The sequence below is a fragment of the Musca domestica genome, unplaced genomic scaffold, assembly GCF_030504385.1.
Source record: "Musca domestica strain aabys unplaced genomic scaffold, Musca_domestica.polishedcontigs.V.1.1 183, whole genome shotgun sequence".
Classification (NCBI taxonomy): Eukaryota; Metazoa; Arthropoda; class Insecta; order Diptera; family Muscidae; genus Musca; species Musca domestica.
Genome location: NW_026712241.1, coordinates 982996 through 1005024, shown reverse-complemented (window position 1 = coordinate 1005024; position 22029 = coordinate 982996). Strand labels below are relative to the sequence as shown.

The window sequence follows — 22029 nt, the reverse complement described above, 5'->3', positions numbered from 1 at the left end:
TTCACAACAGATCTTCTGTTAGTCTGGATTGATGTCTGTAATTTGAAGATAATCGAATGTTTTGTGTGTTTCAATTTATGAGAGTTATAATTATTCAAAAAATTGGATCAGTTTTCGGGGGAAGTACCGTCAGTAGGGGCCCAATCTATTCCATCTTCACACCTAATATTAAGTTAAAAGAAATATTCATACATGCCAAATTTGAAAGTAGTCGGATGCTCACTTCGCATTTTATGAGCTTCATGTTTATTACAAATATAGACTCTATGTGGGGAAGGTACCCGAAGGTGTGTTCCGTCTAATCCGTTCTTCATACCAGTTACTGTGTTGGTAGGAATATTGAGATGTGCGTAATTTGAAGAAAAGCCTGCTCTTATTTCAAATTTGATAATAGTTATAATTATTCAAAATTTTGACCGTTCCTTGAGGAGGTACTTGGTGGAGAGGGCCGATATTGTCCATTTTTGATTTACTAAAATTTGCACATAATTGGATGATTCTTTCCAGTTCTATAAGGTAAATTATTTTCTGTGAAAATGTTGATTTTTGTGAGGGAGGTGCCCGAAGGAGTGGACCGATATATCCCATTTGCGAATTCTATCTACGTTTGATTATAAAACTGCGATTTACCAAGTTTGAAACAAATCGGATTCTCCCTTCGAAAGCTATCGTGCGTACCAGCTCAGATTATCAAATCATATGGGGGTATACGAAGATGTTGACCTGTATGGCTATTACGAACTCCAAATACAAAACAATTCTGTCGAAAAATGCGCAATACTCGTAAATCATAAAAATTCCGAATATCGTTAGCTACAGTCATATTGTGGGCTATACGAAAACGTTGACCTCAATACATAATTTCGTATCAGAAAAGTTTTCAACACCATATACAAATTTTGGAAATTATTCCGTTGAACAATGTCGTTAACATCATCGAATATAGGGAGGCGCAGTAATATGGCTGCTATAGGCAGACATAGACCTGTATAAGTCATTTTCTGTCATAGGAGACCATTACGAACTCCAAAGTACAAATTTGAAAAATTTTCGATAAAAAGTCTTATCTTTAAATCTAGACTACTTTAAAGCCATTGCAATAGCGCGTTGGAGAGCCTTCGAGATGTACTTTCAAAATATTGCAACTCTCAAAATATTAATTGGCCAATTTTTTTATACCCTTCACCATAGTATGGAGGGTATATTCAGTTTGTCATTCCGTTTTTAACACCTCGAAATATACATTTTAGACCCCACAAAGTATATATATTCCTGATCAACATAAAATTCTATGTAGATTTATTAATGTCCGTCCTTCTGTCCGTCTGTGGAAATCACTCTAGCTTCCGAAAGAAATGAAGTAGGTTGATAAAATTTTACTCAAATGTGTATTATGTCTGCAGGACTTTTGGTATTGAAAATGGACCATGTAGGTCCACGTCTTTGTATAGCCCCCATACAACGGTACCTCCCGATATGAGGTGTTTTGATGATTTTAGCGACGTTATTTACCGGAATTGTTTCAAAATTAATATTTCAAGTTTGTAATAGATACTACGGCTTAGACAGAAAATGGGCCATTACTTCAAATTTTGCATTTGAAGTTCGTAATGGATACTACAGCCTATGACAGAAAATTGTCTGTGCCACGTCCACGTCTTCGTATAGCCCCCATGGTACCACCCTATATTCGGTATTTTGATGATTTTAGTTACATTATAAACAGATTTTTTTAAGTTTCGCATTTGAATATTGTAATAGCTTGTGACAAAAGTTGCCTATGCAGATCCATGTCGTCGTTTAGACCCTAATATACGGCTACATTCGTTATTTTTTAGATTTTAACAGAAATTTTAACGGATTTCATTTTTTTGAAAATTGCCAAATTTGTACCAAATGGTAGAGGGTATTCAAATTTCGGCCTTGCCGAACTTTCAGCTTTTTCACTTGTTTTTTTTTTGTATTTCTCCTAAGATCAGGTGTTTTCCGGAGGGGAAAATAAAATAGCCCACTATGGAACTCCAGAAAAGATCGTTCTGAGTGCTTACCAAAACGCTATTACTACGCTAAATCGATCGTGGAAAACTAGAAAAAATTGGTTTTCTTAATTTTTCAAAAGTTATCATCGAGTCCCATTGTGCCAAAACTAAAAACAGTACAATTACATGCGTTGGAAAGCCTTCGAGGTGTACTTTCAAGAACAACTACTTGGTAAATACTTTCTATGATATGTCCATGAAAAAATGATAGGTTAGGATGCCAAGTTGTAAGTAGTTACTTCTTTGAAAATGTATTTAATGAAGTCATCATTTGGTAATGACTAAATCTAAAATTTTTGCCAAGCTTTTTTTACCACGGAATCTCCCCTCCCCTTGGTTAACGGTATATTCAAAAATGTCCTATTGACCCCACTTAATAAAAATCATTTCCCACATGTGTGTGTATGAAATGATTATGACATTCATTGCTTTAAGTTGAGAATCGAAAGAATTTAAAATGTTTCTTTTTTTTTTTTTTTTTGGTTTTTGTATTATTTTGTCGTTTTGCTGATGCCGGTATCTATCTAGCTGTTTAATTTGCTGTTTAGATGCTGTCGCATTGATTGCGGGGTTGCTGTTGCCGATGTTGATGTTGATATTATTGCTGCTAAACGTTTCTAGAGCTAGGTGCTACGTAATTGGAAGTGTTATGAAATCAAGAAGGCAAACAATAAAACAAACCAAAAAAAAAAAAAAAAGAAACAACAAATTATAAAGTAGACAAAAACAAAAGAGGTGCTACCAACCAACCAGCCAGCCAGCCAGCCAACCAATAATGGCAATAGGTGTATCAAGAACAACAGTCGTCAAGTATTAGAAATACGACCCCCTTTATTGAAGAGAAATAGCAGAGTTGAATGAGAATGTGCATAGACGAATAAATTATTGCGTAATGTCAAAAATCCATTGAAGCAACAATGTTATAGCTCTTTGGAGAACAGGTGAGGCATTGGGTTACGGAGAAGAGAGCACAGCAAAGCAATCATTTGAACTGTGCATATTTGTGGAACAGCATCCAATGTCATTGCAGGTAGTCCCAAAGCTACCGCAATGGTGGCGTAGAAAGAAATAATGGCTGCGGTAATGCGACAAAACAAGCAACAGGCTGTTAGATTGTATGCAAAAGCCTTCACATGCAAGGCTATGTAGCTGAATATGTATTTGTGGAGATGTAGATTAGATTTGTCCGGAAATGTGTTATGATAAATATAAATATCGTCAATAACATATCGATTTTTTGTTTTGCCATTCATTCAAGTAATTTTAATCGACAATTTTTATATCTTAGACCTCAAGAAGACATTTTATTTGAATTCTAAAGTAAGATTATTCTTCCTTTCATTTGAAATTGGCATTAAAAATATTCAAATTAATGATCTGTAAAATTAATCAATTTATTACTTGAGTGAATACCAAGGATATCCCTTTCCCTCATTATAATGAAATTAACAAGTTAAAGAACATCCGTTAGTTTTTCCGACAGATGTATACCCTCAGCCAATGTTCGATTATTTAAATATATTTTAACTTATGTTATGATTATTCAAATTGTTGACCCCCTATGGAGTGGGTTCCTAAGGAATGGGCCAATATTTTGTATCGGACCTAAATAAATCTGACATAAATATTGCGACGGGGTAGGTTTGGACTACAATGGTTACTTCCTTTAATTTATATGAGATATGTAAATTCAAACTCCATATTTTTTTTTTTTTTAAACTTTATTGAAAGAAAGAAAAAAATCGGAAATAGCATCAAATTTAAGATTAAGTTTAGATTTGTTGGAATTGGTCACCTTTGGCAGGAATTATGACCTTCAAACGGCCAATGAAACCGTCACACGCTGCCCGAATGTTGCTCAGCGGTATTGTGACCCATTCCCCGCGAAGGGCTTGCACTTGGTGATCGACACTTTGGTATTTTTAGTGCCAACCTTGTTTTCCAAAATAGTCCAGGCAAATTGTCCAACGGATTTGTATCCGGAGATTTTGGTGGCCATAGTGCGCTGGAAATGAAGCGAGGTACCTCATTTTGTAACCATTCTTGGGTGGCGCGTGCTGAGTACGATGGTGCTGACCAAGGTCTGCGGCCAAAATGTTCGAGTGCCCAAGGATTTAGTACACCCTCCAGAATATTTTAACGACAATATTCGGCATTTATTCTGATGCCAGCGCGATTAATACGAGCTGAGAGCGACCATCGGCTGTTATGGCGACCCACACCATCCCCATGGCCGCCGCTTGAGTTCTGGTGGCCAACCGAAGGTGCACTTTTTCAACTGACCTCTTTGGCATGTAAACACGAACATTTTGTTTGTTTACAAACTGCTGGACAACGAATGTTTTCTCATCGGAGAAAACAAAAATTCGGCAGTTCACCACTTTCGGCCAAGCGAAAGCTCTTTTGAGTCTATTTTCTTTCTGTTGCTGTGAAAGTTCTTTAACTTTTTGTAATTGCAATTACTTTACCCCGAGCTTATTTTTCAATATTTGCCGAATGGAATATTGTGATAGGTTCAGCTCACGAGCTATTTTTCAGCCACTGCGATGATCAAAAGCCGATCAAGTCGCTTCTTTACTTTTCGAACCATTTCTGCTGATGTTGCTGTTTTCTTCCGTCCACTTCCTTGACGTCGGGCTATGCTACCAGTGTCACGGTAACGAGCGATGGTACGAGACACAAATGATTTATTCACATTTAAATGCTGGAGTTCTCTAACGATAGCCATTTGTGGTTTTCCAGCCAAACATAAAGAAATCATACTATCACGCTTAAATTCCATCATGAAAAACTTTTTTTGTGGAAAATTCTCACCAAAATGCTTTTGTACGCTTGTAAATAATATAATGAGCTGTCACTGGAATGCTTTTAACAGCTGTCGGACGAGTGGCTTCGAAATGACAGCAATCTGAAGTTGGTGGCAGTTTTTTCGCGTCATCCTGTATACTCTTTGTAGCCCTAGGGCTGAGGGTATAGAAAGAAATACCTTTTTTGAACCGCAAATACCAACTTTGAGAAATGTATTCTTTAATAAGTCCTCTGCTTTGTAATTTTTGAAAATTTGAAAATTTACAATTCAAAATCAAGTTTTGTTTAATTTAATTTTTAAAATTTTATATTGAAAACTCAATCCAATGGCATTGCCATTCTAAAAGATATGCATGCGTTCGTTCGGCAATTGTTCATCTCATCAGTTTTGCGGTATTCATTGACATTTCCTTTAAATGGTTAAAATGTGTGTCAGTGGTCATAAACATATCCCACCTACAGATCAACACATAGAATATAAGTATATGTATTTGAGTTTTATATGTACATACACAACGCACACTGTCCAGAACACGAGCTAGCGAATTTTATGCAGAGTCAACAATTTGCAATCTATTGCCGGCATTAAATGAACTGATTTAAGTGATGGACATAAACTAATCATTTGGCTCATGGCGGCGACAGGGCATTCGCGTGTTAGCATATCGTACACACATATATATATACATAACTAAGTATCCGGAGATGGACAGGCATTTGGGTTAAGGGGGCTATATATTCGAATAAAATACGCATAATCGGAATTAAGTAATTCAATTGACAACCCAATAAACCGTTTTGCTTGGGTTTCTCGCTCTGGGTGGAGAATTCGTATATAATAGTAAAACAGTTGGGAAAAGACTCTCTCTAAGCATGTTTTATCAGGGCTTCCCGCAATGTCAAATGACAGATGGTTTTTGGTATAACTCTTGTATAAGGTAATTTCCAACCGGGTTCAAAACCTTTGTAATATCAAAAATTGGGGGGTACCTTATACAAGAGTTATACCAAAAAATTAACCTATTGAATATTTTCTTTAAAGAACGAATGATCAAATTACAGCTGATTTGGTTGTAAATCGGGACCAAAACACCGTTATATGTGGGCTTTATATTTCTTTATAATTTTTGTTTTGTCGTGTAACCCGGGTTCCGAATTTCAACAATTTTAAGCACGGAAAATTTAGCGTAGGTCAGGGGGGCACTTGATGGAGTGGGCCGGCATTGTCCATTTTCGGACATAACCCATAAATGGCAAAAATAACGGCATTTTGTCTGTTTCTATGAGGAAAATGAATTTCATCTTTCATGATGTACCAGAAGGAGTGAACTTATATTGCCCCACTCCGAACTCGATAAGATTGGACCAGATCTCTCTTTGAGAGATATCATGCGCACCAGCCACCCAGACAAGCCGATGGACGGACGGACGGATGAACACCCCTGAATTGATTCCAAACGGGAACCTATAAAGGAAATAAAGCCATATGACTGAGTGTAAAAAATACCAAAGTGCCATTATGGGTGTCATAGAAAAAACGGAAACCTATATAGACAATTTTCTACTGCAAGCATTGTTATCTATTGTCTGTCTTAAATACCAACATTGAAGCAATAGAGAGAAAAAATAAGAAAATTTAGAAATCGTGGACCAATTCGGACAATTTTTTTATATCGGTTCCGTGTCCCATACAAACAATATTCCGTCAAAAAAGGGGTAGAACCCTTTACAAGCTGTTAATATCACATTCGGAACAATTCTATGGAAAACTATGGTTAAAATCATCAAAATGCCGAATATCGGGTGATACCTTTATAGGGGGCTTTAGGAAAACATGGACCTACACATACAATGTTCTACAACATGAGCCAGAAAGCATTAGGAACTAAAAATACCAAGTATGATTAGATTTGTAGAAAAATGTGCGAACAACTATACAAATACCGACTATCGGGAGGTACCCACATATGGGGGATATACAAAAATGTCGGACGACGATACAAACAATTGTGCTAAATTTCAAAGCTCTACGTCAAATAATGTGGGCTGTGAGGTGATTTCAACAGACAGACAGGCGGATATCGTTAAATCAACTTAGAATTTTATGCTACACATAAATATACATACTTTATGTGATCTACGACGAATATAACAAATTAATTACACCCTACTTTTATTGATGGACGGTATAATAACACACATACAAACATGGAATTTCATAGATATATGCCGGTATACACAAAATTAATTTTAAATTGTTTATCTTTCTCAATAATCAGATTACATTCATAGCGGATGACTCAACAACACATTGTTTGTTGGGTTATTACCCATTTCCATAGAAAAACATCGACTAGATAAATAATTCAGAATTTTGCACACTTTCAAAGAAAACTTTGTTTACATAACAAACATTGGCAAACACAACATCGAGTATAGGCAGGCTATCAAAGAAAACAAAAAAAAAAAAGAGAGAGAGAAAGATGGAGAGAGTTCACAAATAAGAACAAGACATTAAAAAAATGGGGGTATGTTGAGAAAATAATTACAAATTAAGAAAAAAAAAACACTCAACTATAGAAAATATTGCGCGATACAATTTTTATGTGTATGTATATATCAATGTATACATGCCAATGTGTAAGTATGTCAATATGCTAAGGCGTATCTTCAGATGCCGGCATAACAACTTTTTATATCGTTTGAAAAGAACAAACAAAAAAACAACAACAACAACGTGGAAGAAGAAGAAAAAAACGTGCGCTTTTGTATCAAAACAAAACTTTCGTTTGTTTGTGTTTACACACAAACACACCACGTTGTTATACATTTTAACATTGTAGAAAACAGAGCGAACCGTTGTGGTGAAAACTTCTTCTCTTTGTGGGTTATTTAATTTTGTTAAGAACACAATTGACAGAGAACGACATTGGGGGCCCTTAATCAGAGAACTCACTGGCCATATAAGAGCTAGAATATTACCAATTGAAGAGAATTTTGTTCGATGCATTCGAGATGGTGCAGAATGACGAAAATGCATTCGATTGTATAACGCATTGCCTCACACCCTGCGCTCGCTACATGCTCGGTCTCACGTACTCAGGTGCGAGTACAAATAAACTCACACGTAATCAAAGATTATCATTCTTAATGACAGATATTTGACGGAGGTATTGTTTTCTGTTGTATGTGACCTCTGGTAAGAAATATCTTTGTTATAGAACGCATATCGGATGAAACATATATGTATGGGAGATACAGCTTCGTCTATATAAATTTGAAATATTTTGTTCTAGTCACAACTTGTCCGCATGATCCAAGACACAGTTTGTGCATCGTACACTTCAAATTAAAGGAAATTATTTATGTGAGATTTATCGGAATTGAAACCTATGAACAGTGGTTCCAAATGTATGGAAATGTGTGACAAGTATGTTCCTGCACAACTAATCGATCTTATTTTATTTTAGAGTAGCATCATAATGAGTAAAAAATAATGTGGTATTAAAAATTTGAAGATTGGTTCACGTTTAGCCATAGTCCCCATATAACTGTATCTTTCGATTTAATGAAAGTTGAAGATTTTATGTACATTTTTATACCCTCAGCCATATGGCTAGAGTACGGCCAAAACGTGCCTTAAGACATTGCAGTTATAGACGATAGATCTCTTTAGACTTTCAGGGCATTTGGAGTCGATCTGACTGTCTCGAAAGGAGTACACGATTTTTGATTATTATCAAAATTAGATCCAGTTCGGAGATGGGAAGTATCGATCCACTCCTTCTGGTACCACGAAATTTTCAAAAAAAAAAAAAAAATAAATAAATAAATAAAAATAAATAAATAAATAAATAAAGAAACAAATGAATAAATAACTATTTTACTGCACAGAAGAGAAAAGTCAACTTCATCACGTACAAAGGGTCAACATTTGAATAATTATAACACCCAAGGTCTGGTGTGCAGATGGAATATATCGGTTCACTCCTTCTGGTGCCTTCCCCACAAAGGGCCAAAACTTCGAATATCCATTAAGCTTATAAAACGCGAAGTTTACATCCAATTCCATTGAAATGTGGAACATCTCAATATCTCAATCAATACAAGATCTTTTATAAAGATGATAGAGATCGGACCATTTTCTTGGTAACTCCCCCACATAGGGTTCAAGGTTAAAAAAAGAAGTAAAAAAGCTGTAAGTTCGGCCAGGCCGAACTTTGAATACCCTCCACCATTTGGTACGAATTTAATAATTTTCAAAAAAAAGGGATTTTAAAATTCTGTTAAAATCATGTAGCCCTATATTAGATTCAAATGCGAAACTTGAAAAAAATCTGTTTATAATGTAGCTAAAATCGTCAAAATCGTCGAATATAGGGAGGTACCATGCTGGTTTTAAAACGTGGATCTGCACAGAAAATGTTTTGTCATAGGCCATTATATCGAACTTCACGAACTTCAAATGCGAAATTTGAAACAATTCCGATAAATAATGTCGCTAAAATCATCAAAATACCGAATATCGGGGTGTACCGTTATATGGGGGCTATACGAAGACGTGGACCTGCACAGACAATTTTCTGTCATAGGCTGTAGTATTCATTACGAACTTCAAATGCGAAATTTGAAGCAATTCCGGTAAATAGGTTCGCTAAAATCATGAAAATACCGAAGATCGGAGGTACCGTAATATGGGGGCTATACGAAGGCGTGGTCCTGCGCAGACAATTTTCTGTGATAGGCTGTAGCATCCATTACGAACTTCAAATACTAAATTTGAAATAGTTCCGGTAAATAATGTCGCTAAAATCATCAAAATACTGAATATTGGGGCTATACCGTTATATTGGGGCTATACGAAGACGTAGACCTACATGGCTTATTTTCTGTCTTAGGATGTAGTATCCATTACGAACTTCAAATACCAAAATTGAGGCAATTCCGGTAAATAATGTGGCTAGAATAATCAAAATACCGAATATCGGGGGGTACCGTTACATGGGGGCTATACGAAGACGTGGACCTACATTGCCCATTTTTATGTTTTATGCTGTTTTATGCTGTTTTATGCTGTAGTATCTATTAAAAACTTTAAATACCAAATTTGAAACAATTCCGGTAAATCATGTAGCTAAAATCATCAAAATACCGAATATCGGAAGGTACAGTTATATGGGGGCTATCCGAAGACGTGGACCTATATGTATGTTTCATCCGATTTTGTATTTAAGTTCTTCACATCCGTAAAATGCTTTCCACAACAAAGATTCTTTATCCGATCTATCAGTTATAGCATGGAAATACCTCTGCTAAAATTTATAGAGATTGGTTCAGATTCGCATACGGCTCCAATATATATCTTCACCCGATTTCACGGTTATTGTGCCTAAAATAGGATGGATTTTGATGAATAATACGCATTCAAAAACAATCATATTTGGTATGTTTTAATTCTCATATATTCCCCATATGGGGAATGTGGCTCTTCTATATATGCACTGTGGTGTAGGGTATCATAAATCGGCCCAGCCCGACTTTTGCCTTCCTTTCTTAATTTTTGGATTCAATTAAATACTCATTGGAAAATCATTTTACCAAACTACTGTCGATTTGCTTAGAAACAGTTGTGCATATACTTTTGAACTAAATTTTTTTGGGGGTTCATTCGATGTTTATATAAAGATCCGTTTTGCCTTTGTGTTCAAAGTACCTACACATTGTTTGGCCGTCTGTCTCTTATCTTAAATTCGACTTAAAGTTTGACGTCAATTATTGAATACATACATAAATATACATAATAATACATGCCCATGAATTTCAAAGCTTCCACCCAAAATTAATGAACACACACACACACACATATGCATACATACATGCGTCCTGCAGCATTAGATTGGCCGCAAAGCGGCACAGTGTTTTAAAATTGTATATTACTTGAAAGAATTCCATAACAAAATATCCATAAAAATATCGGAAATAGCATCAACTTTTAGAATAAGTTTAGATTTCTTCGAACTGGTCACCTTTGGCACGAATTATGGCCTTCAAACGGCCAATGAAACCGTTGTTCTGCAGTATTTAGGCCCATTCCCGGCGAAGCGCTTGCTTGAGGTGATCGACACTTTGGTATGTTTTAGTGCCAACCTTGCTTTCCAAAATACTTCAGACAAAATAGTTCAACGGATTGGTATCCGGAGATTTTGGTGGCCATTGTGCGCTGGAAATGAAGCGAGGAACCTCATTTTGTAAGCATTCTTGGGTGGTGCGAGCTGAGTGCGATGGTGCTGAGTCCTGTTGGAGTGTCAAAGGTCTGCGACCAAAATGTTCGCGTGTCCAAGGATTTAGTACACCCTCCAGAATATTTTCGCGATAATATTTGGCATTTGTTCTAATGTCAGCGCGAATAATACGAGCGGAGAGCGACCATCGGCTGTTATGGCGACCCACACCATCACCATGGCCGGGGCTTGAGTTCTGGTGGCCAACCGAAGGTGCACATTTTCAGCTGACCTCTTTGGCATTTTGTTTATTTACAAACAGCTGGACAACGAATGTTTTCTCATCGGAGAAACCAAATTCGACAGTTCACCACTTTCGGTCAAGCGAAAGCTCTTTTGAGTCTATTTTCTTTCTGTTGCGGTGTAAGTTCTTTAACTTTTTGTAATTTCAATTACTTTACCCCGAACTTATGTTTCAATATTTGCGGAATGGAATATTGTGATAGGTTCAGCTCACGAGCTATTTTTCGGCCACTGCGACGCGGATTTCGATCAAGTCGCTTCTTTACGTTTCGAACAATTGCTGCTGATGTTGCTGTTTTCTTCCGTCCATTTCCTTGACGTCGGGCTATACTTTACCCCCCGTGGAAAAGAATTGTCTATATAGGTCCATGGTATCGTATAGCCCCCACATAACGATACCTCTCGATATTCGGTGTTTTGATGATTTCAGCGACATTTTTTCAATGGAATTGTCTTAAAATACACAGAAGGAGTTCTCCATGAGTATTTTACCCCATGAAAGAGAATTGTCTACAAAGGTCACGATATTGTATATCCCCCATTTAACCTTACCACCCAGTATTGGGTATTTTTATGATTTTAGCCACATTTGTTCAATAGAATTATCAAAAATTCTACACAAAGAGTTCTCTGTGAGTATTTTACCCCCTGAAAAAAGAATTGTCTACATAGACCTACGATATCGTATAGCGCCCATATAACGGTTCCTCGCGATATTCGGTATTTTGATCATTATAGTCAAATTTTTCCATGGAATTATTGGAAAATCCGCACAACGAGTTCCCTCTGAGTACTTTACCCACTGGAAGAGAATTGTCTATATAGATCCATGTTTCGGAACTTATAACGGTAACTCTTTTATAACGGTAACCCCAGATATTCGGTATTTTCATGATTTTAACGAAATTTTCCACCCGAATTGTTTCAAATTTCGTATTGGAAGTTCGTAATGGGCACTACAGCCTCTGACGGAATATTGTCCATTTAATTACGAGCTGGAACAAAGAAATTGACCAGTAATATCTAATTCCGAAACACTGTGCGTCGTTGTTATTATCAGAGATGTTCTTTGTTGATTCAATTCCATTTATTTGATTCGCAATGTAATTGCCTTTGGTTCAGTGGTTCATTTGATGGCAGCCGGCACAATGTTGACTGTTCTGGTTTCAGAATTAGAAGCCGGCAATATTCAAGTCGACCGAAGCGTCTTTCCACAGGCGACGTTCGGTTCGGTTTGTATGCTTTGCTATGTTTAGCGTCTGTTTTGTTTCTCACTCGCTGGCTGGGCGTGTGTGTGTGTGCGTTCCAGTGTGTGAGTAGGGGGTACGTGATTCAGTCAGTGTTAATTTTCATATTCATCATGTTATGCAATCCGGCTACTTTAAACTAAAAATGTGATGATGTGATTATGTGGTAAATAAAACAAAAAAATACAAATTAGAAATAAAAAAAAAAAAAAAAACGAAACGAAATGAAATGAAATTCCCAATTAAAAACAAAACAAGGGAATAGAAACAGATGTACACACATACTACTAGATGGATGTGTGCGTGTGTGAGTTTGTGTATCGTTTCCCCTTTTTGTTTGGGAATTGAAGTGTTTTTGGGGGAAACATTAAAATTCTAATTTATTTTGAAAACGATCCACTAAAGTTTGACTTAACTACATAAGGAGCAATGACATCCAGCCTTAGCCTGTTGTGATTTTTTGTTAATGGAAATAATTGGCAGTGACTGCATAATCGTATTCACGTAACTTTCAATATGTTTGCGTTTGTGTTATCGTTGTTGTTGTTGTTGTGCTTCACCATTCTACTGATTTTCTTATATTCTACTGAACGAGATAGATACGAACGTAAATACGTATGTACATACGTTCCTGGAATTGTCGTTACGAAACAATATGGTTATATACGTTTTCGTCGTCGTCGTCGTCGTCGAATGAATTGCTGCGTTTTACGTAACCCACAACTCTCTGTCGTTGTCATTTGCTTCGATATGAGAATAAATTTGTTGATGATCAAATTGTTGATGATCGTGGATGATGGCAACGTTTGACCATGGACATATGTGGTTCATAATACTCTTTACTGCATGCTTGCAATATGCAGTTTTTGCACTAGGCCATTATAGTCAATTGTTTATGTTTATGTTCAATTGAAAATGTTAGTATGGCAGATAATAATGCTGAAAACGATTGCATCAAAATATGACAGGGGTCACAGGAGGATTACATGATGTAATGTCCCCGTACCACATACCTGAAACAATAGAAACATAAGTGGCATATAAAAACTCCTCGATTGATGGAACCATAGCACAAATAGCTTCTGGAGCCCTTTGTTATATAAATGGATCGAAATGATAGTGGATAATGGGACTAGATTTATTTTCTGAAAGTCCAGAAACAAAATCTTTCAATTTTCGTAACCAAAATTGGGTCCCACAAAAAGAGATCCGGCAGATTGCAGAGTCGCCAAAGTTCATATTCAGTCATTTCAGGGATTCTATAAAACAACACTAGTTTCTGAAAACCTAATAACTGATTGTAAAGTTGTCGTTAGGTCTATTATTTCGAATAAAAAAAATCAAAAACTGTGTTGATTTGAAGAATAATAAACATTAATTACTTACTAAGTGAGTATTATGTGGCCGCCGGGCTATTTAGAGGTTACTGAAGTAAGGGTTCGCTGGTCACAACAATAAATGGGGCCTAAACAATTGCAAAACTTGTAGATTTTTGCAGGGCGAAAATTAGGCGATATTGTCATGTGAGGACTACGCCAAAGCCTGAATATTCTGAAGAGTCAACGTCCAAGTTATGGCATTAGGGAGTCATGCATGAAGTTATTTTTATACCCTACAACCACAAGGTGGTCAGGGTATTATGTCTTTGTGCATTTGTTTGTAACATGGAGAAGGAAGCGAGATAGACCCATAATTACTTTTGAGGATCTCCATAGAATTACTTTCTGAGTTGATTTATGCATGTCAGTCCGTCTGTCCATGTAATCTTGTGAACAAAATGCAGGTCGCATTTATTATCCGATTAAGATGAAATTTTGCACATATCATTGGTTTGGCCCAAGGACAAACCCTATTGAAATTGGAGATAATCGGTAAAAATTTAGATATAGCTCCCATATATATTTTCGTCCGATTTGCCTTTTATTGTGCACCAAACGTGTAATATCAGCCCGAATAGTATGGAATTGTGCACATATAACCAAATTAGGCCTGAAAATAAGTATGCCAAATTTGATCGAAATCGGTTCAGATATAGCTATATCTCCCATATATATTGTTCGTTAGGTCTATTATTTCGAATAAAAAAAATCAAAAACTGTGTTGATTTGAAGAATAATAAACATTAATTACTTACTAAGTGAGTATTATGTGGCCGCCGGGCTATTTAGAGGTTACTGAAGTAAGGGTTCGCTGGTCACAACAATAAATGGGGCCTAAACAATTGCAAAACTTGTAGATTTTTGCAGGGCGAAAATTAGGCGATATTGTCATGTGAGGACTACGCCAAAGCCTGAATATTCTGAAGAGTCAACGTCCAAGTTATGGCATTAGGGAGTCATGCATGAAGTTATTTTTATACCCTACAACCACAAGGTGGTCAGGGTATTATGTCTTTGTGCATTTGTTTGTAACATGGAGAAGGAAGCGAGATAGACCCATAATTACTTTTGAGGATCTCCATAGAATTACTTTCTGAGTTGATTTATGCATGTCAGTCCGTCTGTCCATGTAATCTTGTGAACAAAATGCAGGTCGCATTTATTATCCGATTAAGATGAAATTTTGCACATATCATTGGTTTGGCCCAAGGACAAACCCTATTGAAATTGGATATAATCGGTAAAAATTTAGATATGGCTCCCATATATATATCAGCCCGAATAGTATGCAATTGTGCACATATAACCAAATTAGGCCTGAAAATAAGTGTGCCAAATTTGATCGAAATCAGTTCAGATATAGCTATATCTCCCATATATATTGTTCATCCCATTTGTTATTTTTGTCCTTCTCAGCCGTAATATGCACTCTGTAACAACGATATTTGGGGAAATATATGAAATACAGCTCAGAAATACATTTGGTAAATTTCATCGAGATCGGTTCAGATTTGGATATAGCTCCCGTATATAACTTCGTCCGATTTGCCTTTTATTGTGCACCAAACGTGTAATATTAGCCCGAATAGTATGAAATTGTGCGCATATATAACAAATTAGGCCTGAAAATAAGTATGCCAAATTTTATCGAAATCGGAGGTTGTCATAGGTTCGACCAGATCAAAGTTAACATATTTTTTATGTGTTTTAAAAGTTTTGACAACAATTGACCACTGATGTCTGATTTTCTGCGAGAACATAAGAACTCATAGAAGAAATTTCTACCTTAGGAAAGTCATCCCAAAATACAAAAAAAAAAAATAAATAAATAAATAAATAATAATAATAATAAAACAAAATTACAAATGTTGCATTATTGCCATGTTAGGATCTTAGCATAGGCTTTCATAATTCATATGTACATTTATTGTAGCCAAATATATTTATTATACCAAAATAATACTAATTTAAAAATACCCTACGTCTTTTTGAACGGAATCCGTTTTAGGACATTTGGAATCGATGTAGTCATGTCCGTATGCCTATCCGACTGTTGTGCATGATAACTTTCAAAAGGGAGTATTTGATATGGATCGAGCTTGGTATATTGCAATATTTTTACAAAACTTAGACAAGGTTTAATTGATGGGCAAGAAAGGTCCAGTCAAACAAGAAACACATAAAAAAGCAGATAAGTTCGGTCGGCCGATTTCAAATGCGAAATTTGAAATAGTTCCACTCAAAAGATTCGCTAAAACCATTAAAATACAGGGAGGTACCGTTATATGGGGGCTATGAGATATCATGGATCTATATAGAAAATTCTTTTTCAGGGGGTGAAGTACTCAGAAGCAACTCCTGTTGTGCATTCTCAGACAATTCCATTGAAAAATGTGGCTAAAATCATCAAAATACTTAATATCGGGAGGTACCGTTGTATTGGAGATACTGGAGACCTATAAAGAAAATTATCGTCCAAGGGGTAAAGTACTCAGAAGCAATTCCTTGTGTGGATTTTCAAACAATTCCATTGACAAAATTTGGCTATCACCTTAAAAAACCCGAATATTGGGAGGTAACGTTAAATTAGGGCTATATGATATCATGGACCTATATAAACAATTCTCTTCCAGGGGATAAAGTACTTAGATGGAACTCCTTGTCTAGATTTTGAGAAAATTCCATTCAAAAATTTGACTAAAATCATGAAAATACCGAATATCGAGAGGTACCGTTAAATGGGGGATATTCGATATCGTGGACCTATACAGACAATTCTCTTCTAGGTCCAAAATACTCAAAAGGAACTATTTGTGCGGATTTTCAGAAAAATATGACTTAAATCATGAAATTACCGAATATCGGGAGGTACCGTTATATGGAAGATATACGATATCGTTGATATAGATCTACGATAATTATCTTCCAAAGGGGTAAGGTACTCAAAGAACTCCTTGTGTAGAAATTCAGACAATTCCATTGAAAAAATGTGTATAAAATCATAAAAATACTGAATATCGGGGGTGCCGTTATATATGGGCGGCTATACGATATCTCGGACCGATATAACCCATCTTCGAGCTTGACCTGCCTGCAGACAAGAGACATATCTGTGCAAAATTTTGGCTTAATATCTTAATACGTTTTGACTCTAGCGTGATTACAACAGACGAACAGGGCTAAGTCGACTTAGAATTTTACGCTGATCCAGAATCTATATACTGTGTGAGGTCTAACATTTTTATTTCGATGAGGTACAAACGGAATGTCGTACTATGTATGTTGGAGGGTATAAAAAACGATCACTTTCAGTAGAAAAAAAACATGTACTACAATCGATTGTGGTTAAGTTCCATCCCATGAATTAGTTCCATCCGATTTCAAGATTCAATAGCTCTATGCGCCGATCATATTTGGTATGATTTGATTCTCAATATAAACATATATTTGTTCCGGTTGGAACTGCATAGCGGTGTAGGGTACCATAAAATCCTCCCTGCCCGACTTTCTACCTTTCCCTACTGATTTTATTCTCCATCACGTCATACAGGATGCAAAACGTCCCAAATTTTGACATACCCACAATACAAACAACTGCAAAACCAAAACGGAACTATTCACTTGAAATTATATAAATAATGATTTTAATTTCTTCCATCTGGCTGACATTTAATTGCCTTCCTACCCGCGCTGAACAATGAATGAGATTTCAGATAATAGGTGTTAAATAACAGCCACAACACAAGTCAAACGTCAAAACGCACTTTTATTATCATTTAGTTGTCAATGTGCGCGACACTGCCTACCACCAACCAACAACTAACTGGCTGAGGAAAACTGTCGGTGCGATGGTGTCAACACAAACAAGAGCGGTGTTTGGGAGATGATAAACTAAACAAATCAAAAAAAGAAAAAGACAAGTCGAAAATGTGTCAGAGATAAAAACAAACAATAACATCAACACCATCCAAGGAAACCCCCCCCCCCCCAACCATAGTGTCTCTCTCTCTCTCGGCCAAGTCGGAAAATACAATGAATGAAAGAGAGCTGGATGAGAACAAACTTAAATTAAATATTTATTTAGTTGTTAACAAATCATAATACTTGAAATGAAAATTTAACAGTAAAGAGTCATTGTCGTATTTTTGTTTGTTTGTTCTCTATTGAACACTGCTAGACTCACAACAAAGAGCATTAGTGTGACGTTGACTCTCTTCTAACCTAAAATACATGCTCCATGCATCATTAAGAGAGAGCTCTTCCCCTCTGATTAGTATTTGTTGGCCTAGTTGTTGGGGTCACATTTGTGGGCGGCACATTGGGGTTTGTTATGCTGAAACGATTTTAAGAGATACGCTACGTTATGGGTGCCACATGAACAGAACATTTGGTCTCTTTTGCAGTGTTATCAACGATGAGCGATTACCATTCTCTCCTCTCTCTCTCTGGCCAGAGTGCTTGTTGTTATTATATTTAAATTTTATAACACCGAAATGCTCTTTTTTAGGTGTTACGGCTTCGTATTTGAGGGAATGTTACGTAAAGCCTATATCATTAGAGTAGGGAATGTATTTGTGAGCTTGGCAAGGCCTATGTGATTGTTATTGTTTTTTCATTTAACATTTTCCAAACTTTTTTCTTTGTTTTCAGATAATCATTACCAAAAAACACACACAATAAACAAATAACAGAGCACCAACACCAACCACAGCACAACGGCAGCGAGCAGCAACAGCAGCTAAACGGAACGGAGACGACTTTGACTCAACGCAGTCGTGTTACGTATGCGAAAGGGAACGGTTACATCAAACGTTGAAAGAAAATATATTTTTTAATAAAATATCGGAAGAAAAATTAACATGAAAAATTAAAAAAAAAAATACAAAATAAATAAAAATATCAAAAAGTGAAATATGATTTAAAAATTAAAGAAATATGCAAAAAATAATTCTACATTTTATTGAAAAGTGAAGTGTCTATTGTGAAATAAGCAATCAAAGTTACGTTTGAATTTTCAAAAGTGCAAAAAATTAAAAAAAATATTCGTAATTAAATTTTCTTGCAAAATAAGAAAAATTAAAGAAAAAATTATTCGGAAATAATTGCCGATATTCTATAATGTCTAAAAGTGCCACTGAGCAATTTCAAATTAAAAAGAAAAGAAAACATCCATTAAACGGTCCAGCCGTTGTTATTTCAAACACTGCATCGCCAGTAAATCAAAATCAAGATATTCAAACAGATAAACTACTACCCAGTTTTAAGCGTTACGTCAAAGACATCACATCGGACGCCATCATCAAAGAGAATTTCTCAGAATTCCAAATTGATGACAAGTTCTGAATCATTCGTCGTTGTATTTCAAACCAATTACAGCTGGTGACGAAACTGCAGACATCTATTTAGATTCGGATTGTATAGCTGCTGTGGCGGCGACAGTCAAATCGCACGCTGTTGCCACACCCCCTCAGAACAATCTCAACAGCACAGGCGTTGGAGCAGAAGCAGCAGCACCAGCAACAGCTATATCGTTGTCCACAAACTGTTTACGTGACAACGTGCAGGCACAATCATTGCTACGGGGAAAATCGTTTACATCCAATAAGGCCAACAACAAGACAATGCCACTGCAACACGGTTTCTATGCCAGAGGAGCCTCGGCCAGCAAAAGAGCCTTGAAATCAGCAAAAGTGCAGTCGAATTCTCCAACGTTGACGAGTAGACAGCCGACAACAAGGGATGCGAAACGACCCCGACATTCTTTGGGTGCCAACTCGGCAATTGATGATAATGTGAAAACTCTTTCACAGTCCCTGATGACAGGACAAACGGCTGACAAACTACACTTTTCCTATCTGGTGGGTGAGTCCTTAGCCCGTCATGGCCGGCTGCAGGAGGCATTCGACATTTATGCCCTCATAGCCAGTGAACAACCCAAAGGATTTATACCCCTGGAAAAACTGAATGTTTTGGCTACAGCTCTGCTGGAATACATACGAATGCTAAGCAGCAGTTCCAAAAAGTCCAGTGACAACTCTGACAAAACTGTGTCGTTGACTACAAAGCCCCGTGACGATATACCACAACTGACCAATCTTTCCACTACCACAACCACGAACCACTCTGGCCCCTCAAGTCTGGCTACATCGTGGCAACTTGCAGCAGGTGCATTTAATGCCAATCAAGGACACTCCAATTTAATAACGGATAATCCAACATTAGCTACAACGGAGAATTTAGATTTGCACAATCCTTCGCGAGAGCTAGCACGCAACAAAAGTCCCGTACTTCTGGACGATTGTGATCCGCTGTTGTGTCCGCTGTGTCGCGATATCTTACGTTGTCCGGTTACCGCGAACTGTGGTCACACATTTTGTCGTCAATGTTGTGATACCATTACCATGTGTAACATTTGCCATATTCGATTTCCGCGTCTGCACAAGGAAGAACCAATAACGGAAACATTGAACTTGACCACTCTGTCGACAGCAACAAGTACTACGACTAGCAGCAGCAGCAGCAGCAGTAGTCGAACAATGAGCGGTTTAACAGCGAGTATGCCAAATTTCTCAAACTCCCAGTCGCAATCACTTTTCTCCTTTAGTCCAACAAGCGTTGTAACCAATAGCATTGACAATGCATTGGGTCCCATGGCCAATGATGAAATGTCACGTTTACGCCTTGTCACATCGCCGCCATTGACGCCAACATTGGCCGGATCTCCGACAACGGTAACGACCACTACTATTGCATGCACTACCGATACGGCTACAACGACAATGGCTGCTACGTCTTCGTCTACGCTGAGTACTGGCTCTCGTGGCAGTTCCAGCTCCAATGATAATATGAAATTTATGCCCGACGTGTTGGTGAGACGTTTGGTTGAGAAATGGTGGGGACCTGATTTGCAAGCGAGAAAAATTCTAGAGACAGCAACAAGTTATATGCATTTAAATTTTCTCGACGATGCATTGAAATTCTGTAACGTCAGTTTAGAGAAAGGTAAGTTGAAATTTAAATATATATAAATAAAATGAATTAGAAAATATGTAAATAGATATAGATTAGGATAACCTACCCAACATACCAAAAATACAATACAGCTTGAGAACAATATTATAAAAAATAGAATTTTTCAACAATGCTTGAGAAAAACTTATGTTCCACAAACTTTTCTCAAATCTGTCCTTTGTTGACAAATTAGTTTTGATTTTTTGTGAAAATTTTCGGCAAGAAAATATTTTCTTTGGTAAAAAACAAAATCACGCGAATTTAGGACCCATTTCTGGACCGAACTCTTAAGGTATGGATGAATAATAAATCCGGGAATCTTTCACATAAATTATTCCAATCCCATTTCAGATTGGAAGCATCAAAAAAGTTTCAGGAATTCAATGGATGTGTAGTCTTAGTGGAAGATATGCAGAAGCTCAAATAAGGGAGAAGAAAGCGTCAGGGTATCAAGGCCACATGAGGCAGTGACTACTGGGATGTCCATCAAGAAAAAAAAAATGTGAAAAATGATTTAAAATTAAAAAAATAATATTTTATACTATTGCAAAAATAAGCTTAATATAATATTATTTTCGTAAGCTTATTCTACAATTACAAGTATAAGCTTATAAATAAGGGTTCCGTTTCGATTATTCTATACTTGTTACACAAACATTTTTCAATGTTTTCTCAAGATTTTCTCAAGCTTAAGGCTTATGTTCATAAGCTTTATTTAATATTATTCTCAAGCCATTTTGGTATGTTGGGTAATCACTAGACAATACAGAAATGTCATTTCATATGAATGATTGTAAATAAGTTTTGCTCTTTACTGAATGTCAAGTATTAAACAAGTGCTATTAGGGAGCTGGAACGCGTTTTTCATACAAGGTTAAGTTTAATTCAAAAAGTTTAAGACTGGGATGCAGAAAGTTTCTTGTGGGGTAGAGGAGGAGAGGTAGGAGTATTGTCTGGAAAATACAAGGAATGTGTATTTCAACATCACTAGTAGAAATGGCGTTTCTTTAATCTCACGTGA

General features: G+C 36.6%; 1 protein-coding gene across 1 annotated transcript in view; it reads left to right on the top strand.

Annotated features, from left to right (window-relative positions):
* The window catches only part of LOC101898512 (serine-rich adhesin for platelets), a 35241-nt gene extending 14200 nt beyond the window's left edge, over nucleotides 1-21041 (top strand). Inside the window, 2 exon segments of the mRNA XM_059121059.1 lie at nucleotides 18648-19334; nucleotides 19337-21041. Of these exon segments, the coding sequence (XP_058977042.1) occupies nucleotides 19116-19334; nucleotides 19337-21025 (1908 nt within the window). The 5' untranslated portion in view covers nucleotides 18648-19115 and the 3' untranslated portion in view covers nucleotides 21026-21041.
* Nucleotides 21042-22029: the final 988 nt, after the last annotated feature.